Source organism: Arachis ipaensis, chromosome B08 (assembly GCF_000816755.2).
Source record: "Arachis ipaensis cultivar K30076 chromosome B08, Araip1.1, whole genome shotgun sequence".
In the NCBI taxonomy this organism is placed as follows: Eukaryota; Viridiplantae; Streptophyta; class Magnoliopsida; order Fabales; family Fabaceae; genus Arachis; species Arachis ipaensis.
This window is the reverse complement of record NC_029792.2, coordinates 8,267,804-8,273,078: the sequence shown is the minus strand read 5'-3', so window position 1 is coordinate 8,273,078 and position 5,275 is coordinate 8,267,804. Positions and strand designations below refer to the sequence as shown.

General features: G+C 36.2%; 1 protein-coding gene across 1 annotated transcript; it reads right to left on the bottom strand.

Moving 5' to 3' along the window:
* Window positions 810-4,933, bottom strand: LOC107610448. The gene is made up of 14 exons (XM_021108099.1): window positions 4,784-4,933; window positions 3,794-3,972; window positions 3,582-3,600; window positions 3,333-3,455; window positions 3,195-3,261; window positions 2,978-3,025; window positions 2,782-2,870; window positions 2,607-2,660; window positions 2,316-2,383; window positions 2,126-2,175; window positions 1,868-1,965; window positions 1,457-1,597; window positions 1,236-1,365; window positions 810-1,160 (listed from the first exon to the last, which is right to left on the bottom strand). The coding sequence occupies exons 1-14, from the start codon at window positions 4,931-4,933 to the stop codon at window positions 979-981; spliced, it is 1,398 nt and encodes a 465-aa protein (XP_020963758.1). The 3' UTR covers window positions 810-978.

The following is a 5,275-nucleotide window of genomic DNA, read 5'->3' as shown; positions in this document are numbered from 1 at the left end:
GGGATTCTGGGACCGCCTCACTAGACAGGGCGGGACGGGCCAGCCCGCCAAAGGGCGGGCTTCTGGCGCTACAAGAAATTATCGAAATAGCGACCGATTCTGGTGGTCGCTAAAACCATGGTCGCTAATTAGAAAATAGCAACCGATTTTTGAACAAGGCCACCAAACCTTTACCAAAGAGTATTAGTCGCTAAGTAAATTAGTCGCTAAATCGGTCGCCATGGAAACGGTCGCTAAATCAGTCGCTAATACCTGATTTAAAAATCTAAAATCAGTCGCTAAATTGGTCGCTAATTCCTGAACTAAAAATCTAAATCGGTCACTAGATCGGTTGTTGTTCCTAATTTTATAATTATAGATTATAGATTTTTACCTCCATGGCACCGAAAATGTATCAGGGCTCAAGTGATTCACCGAAGCGACGAGACCTTGAAAGTAGCTTTTTAAAGTGTCAGTAACAGGACATTCTGTCAATCGAAGAAGATTTTTGGTGACAACACCTGGAGATATCAGAAGTGAGAATGCTAACATGAGTAACGAGAAATCCAATGAAAACACAATCGCCTGCCAGTGAAAGGCTTTCTTGCGTTTCAGTAAATCTACGTAGAGTGAATCGGTCCCTCACATTTACCAATATTAAAACTTAAAACTTAATTTTCATAAATAATTATATTTCCACAAAATTTAGAAAGAATCATGCATAGATTAATTTTTCAAATAAATACCAAAACATTCACAATGTCTACATAAAAATATAGAATTTAAAATATTAAAAATTCATAAATACATCAAATTTATGATCCACAATCTAAACTAAAACATGATAAAAATAATTCATGAACAACTATGCTCTATTCAATATCTAGTTAGAACAAGCATAAGACAATATTCAAATGCAAATGAATTCATAAGCATACAAAGAACTATTTTTAAACAATAAGAAAAAAATGCAATAGGGAGATGGAACTCAGAGAGGTGCTAGCGATGACAAAAAAGAGTATATCTATCCGAAGAGCCACCAACCATGTGGCCGTTTTCTTTGAGTCTCCTTTCTACAAATTCAAGCAATCCACCTGGCCCTTCCAGGTAAAAGGGTGACTCTGGAATTAAGCAGCAATCCACATCTCGACTCGCAAGAGTAGCATACATTGAAATAAACCCTGCACCATTCATCACAAAATATCAGGCTTGCTAACATATAAGAGTATGCTGATGTGATGATTCTAGAAAATTACCACTGTATCTTCCCATGAGCTTGACAACACCTATGCCATTCTCGATGCTCTCAGCTTCAACATGTGTTGCATTTATAGCACGTTGAGCCTCCTCAACAGCTGTATCAAACCCGAATGACTTATCAATAACCTATCCAAAAAAAAAAGCATTTGCCAAGTTAGTTAAAAGAATTGAAATACACAAAAGACCATTAAGGAATAGAAAAAGAATCTATATGTACCGGGATGTCATTATCTATGGTTTTGGGGATTCCTACAACAGCAACTTTGAGACCACGCCTTCTAACCTCCTCAAAAATCCTGCTAGCACCTCTCTGAGTTCCATCTCCTCCAATGATATAGACCTGATTTATTCCAAAGAACTATTATTAAAGAAAATGCTTGTTCCTTCATAAACAAAATATATAAAGCAAAGTATAAGTCAGGCCATTTATCATATAACCACTCTTTCTAATTTCTATTTAATGCAAATTAAAGTACCAGCTCCATTTATAGGAAACATATCATAGCAGTTACCTTTGTATTTTTTTTTTTCTTTTTTGCTTCTTTCTTTTGAAGGGATAATAGCCATAACTAAACTAGTTACAAGAGTAGATAATTGTTGAAATATCTAAACAAAATGTTAAACATACCTTAAGGAAATTATAGTAGCTAAATGGGAGGCCTGAAAAGGTTTCTGAATAGAGGTTCTTCTTCTTTACAATTGGAAGTGCCCGGTACATGATCCAAACTGCATGATATTCACTGATCAGTTGCAATACTTAATATAATGAAAAAAGGAAAGAAAAGAAAACAGTTTGCCATGACAATATGAAAGGAAAGGGTGAATTTTAAAGTCAACTAGAAACAAAATTCAGAAAATCAGATAGCCATATAATATATGAACTCACTTTCACCAGGACCTACTCCCAAAGGATACAGCACAATAAACGCAGTGTACCTAATTAAAGGATAAAACAAGTCAAGCTTAGATTTGAGAAAAAGTTGAAATGTATTGTGCTAATAACAGAACGCTTTAAATTCAGATTTCAGTTAATTTATGTGACAGTCTGAGAAATTGTGATAAAATAGAAGAATTACCTGAGATAGGTTATCCAATAAGGGCAATTTCCAATGCAGCTAAAAGCATAATGTGAGTATCTAATGACCTGCATCTCCAAAGATTATTGCAGCACAATCATCTTTCTTATTAATAAATCTTATTAGGAAAATGGCCATGTCATGCATGTGCATATATAACACACTATGTGCATCAGAACTTGGTAATGATTTAGTAACTTATGACTGTTCACATGGCAAGGTCATGCTAGAAAATTAAATGAAACCAAACCAAACCAATCCAATCCATAGAATAATTAAAAATCAAATCACCTCGCTTATGCTCCATGCGAAAAAGGTGATAAAAACTGAAGGTAACTTTTGGACCTGCAGAAAGTATAATTTGCAGAAAAGCTAGATTACAATGAACAAGATTTTTTCTTTTACCAAAATCTAAACCAAACATGATATAATTAAGTGTATGGTGAAAGAGAAGAAAGTGAAGAACCTCATCAAGTTTGGTAACAATAGCAAGCAGAAAATGTGTCCTCCCTCCCCATTGCATGAGAGGAAGCAATGCTCCACTTGGCACAAGCCCTGAAAAGTTACACAATTTAATTTGTGCATTGCAATGTAAATGTTGATAAAATGAAATTGGTTGCAAAGAATGTGATTTTGATTTTTGAGTGTATAGTAAAACCCACCAATGGCTCCATGTATAACTTCCAAGAATGCAGCACATTGCAGAAAAGCTAAATTGCATTGTTACGCTAAGAAATTAACCCTAAATAAATTCAGAAACACTTGTAAAATTGGATCTGTATACAGTTAAGATAGTAATTATGAATAAGCAGTGCTGAATTGCTCATGACTAGGGTTTAAAGGAACGAGGGAAGGGTAGTTTGGGAATACGAAACTGACTTATCCATTTTCCAGCGGAAGAGTAAGCTCCGGCGACAGAACAAGCGGATAGGAGGTTGCACAAAATCTGAAATGACGAAACAAAGAATGGCGATTATTATAAATTCAGAGATGAAGTTTAAGAAAATGTGAAAGTACTGTGTAAAGAGAATCAGCTCCAAGGGCAGCAAACTTGGACTCTCCAGTGACACTTGAACCCTCTGGCAGTGCCAATTGCTTCTTGACTATGTCACAGACCTTCTGAACTGTCTCCTGGTTCGCCTGCACAAAATAACAAAGTCCATGGTAGTCACAGACCTTCTGAATTGTTGCATTATATATTTCAGTAACCACAAAATAAAGAACAATTTTCAACAAAAAGAGCTTCGATGAAAAAAATCCACATACCAAATCAGCAGAAGAGCCTCTTCATAATGCAACAATGAGAAGTTGAACTCAGTTGTGGTTCATCCGTGAAGTTTGAAAGATGGCACTGAATTCTGAAATTGATAAATTTTAGGTCAATCATCAATGGAGGTTTTAGAGTTGAAGAATGAAACTGAGCAAAGAGAAAGAGAGAGAGTAACTGAAGGACAGAGCGACGGCGACGCGAGTGTGACGGAGCAACGGCGATGCGAGTGTGACGGTGCGACGGCGCGACGGCGACGCGAGTTTGACGGTGCGATGGCGACGCGAGTTTGACGGAGAGACGCCGGACGCGGCGGTAGTGGAGTGACGACGGCGCGGCGGCAGTAGAGTGAAGATGGCGCGGCGGCAGTAGACCGAAGACGGCGCCGCACTGAGGAGAAATGGAGAAGACACGAATTAGGAAATGAAACCAGGGAGGGGTACTAACGAGGGTAACTCACATAATATTTTTTTTTTTAATTAGCGGCCGAATTTGTGATCGGTTAGTTTATAAAATTAGTCTGTCGCTAACCGAGTGATTATAATTTTAGTGACCGAATTAGTAACCAACCAATTTTTATTTATTTATTGATCGGTTGTAAAATCGATATTTTGTGATTAAGAGTTCTAAGGATATTTCTTTCTTTTGTTTTGGTTGTTAAATTAAAAAAGAGCGACCGATTTTAGTGACTAATTTTATTTTGGTTGTATAAAACTAATCGGTCGCTAATTCGGTGGCTATTAGTGACTGATTTTGTGAGTCACTAAAATCAGTTGCTAACTTAATAATTAGCAATCGATTTAGCGACCAGTTATTTAGCGACCAAACAGTTATTCACCATATTTCACTATTAGTTGCAAAATCAGTCGCTAAAATAAAAAATAGCAACCGATTTTGTGACCAACAGTTCTAAAGACGTTATTTTCTGTTTTGGTTGCTAATTCGGTCGCTAAATTAAAAAATAACGACCGATTTTAGTGACCAGCTTTATTTTAGTTGTATTAAAACTTTATCAGTCGCTAATCCAGTTGCTATTAGTGACCGATTTTGTTGGTCACTAAAATCGGTCGCTGAATGTAATTTAGCGACCGATTTAGCGACCAATATTTTTTTTGTCCTAAAAATTCTATATGGGTCGCTAAATCAGTCGCTATTAGCAACTAATTTTTTCGGTCGCTAAAATCGGTCACTATTCTAATACTTTCTTGTAGTAGGGGAGGGACGGGGCGGGGCGGGCTTCCCCGCTTGCCACCCCTACCTGTGACGAGAATAAGATGGAAATAAGAGGCTTTACTAAACAGGGACGGGAGATGCGGCAAGGGGTCCCCGTCCCATAGAGTCCAATTATCATTTTTACTTAGGCCTGATATATTAATATATTAAAACTTTTATAATAAACTGAGATTGAGTCTCTTTTGTAATAGAACAGACTGCTTCTTTTGTAATAGGTCTATCTAACCTATTTTTATTCATACTCGTGTATCACTTTATTCTCTTGTCTCTTTTTATCTTTATTTCTACCTAACTTTTCACTTTCTCAATCCAAATATTTTGGTTAAAAAAAAAGCTTTACTCCAACTTAACTTTCCTGAGGTAAGACTATCTTTTTCTTTTTTATACTTTCTTGAATTTTAATTAACTATTATTATTTTAAATATTTAAATATTTAAATTATTTATGTAATTTTTAATCT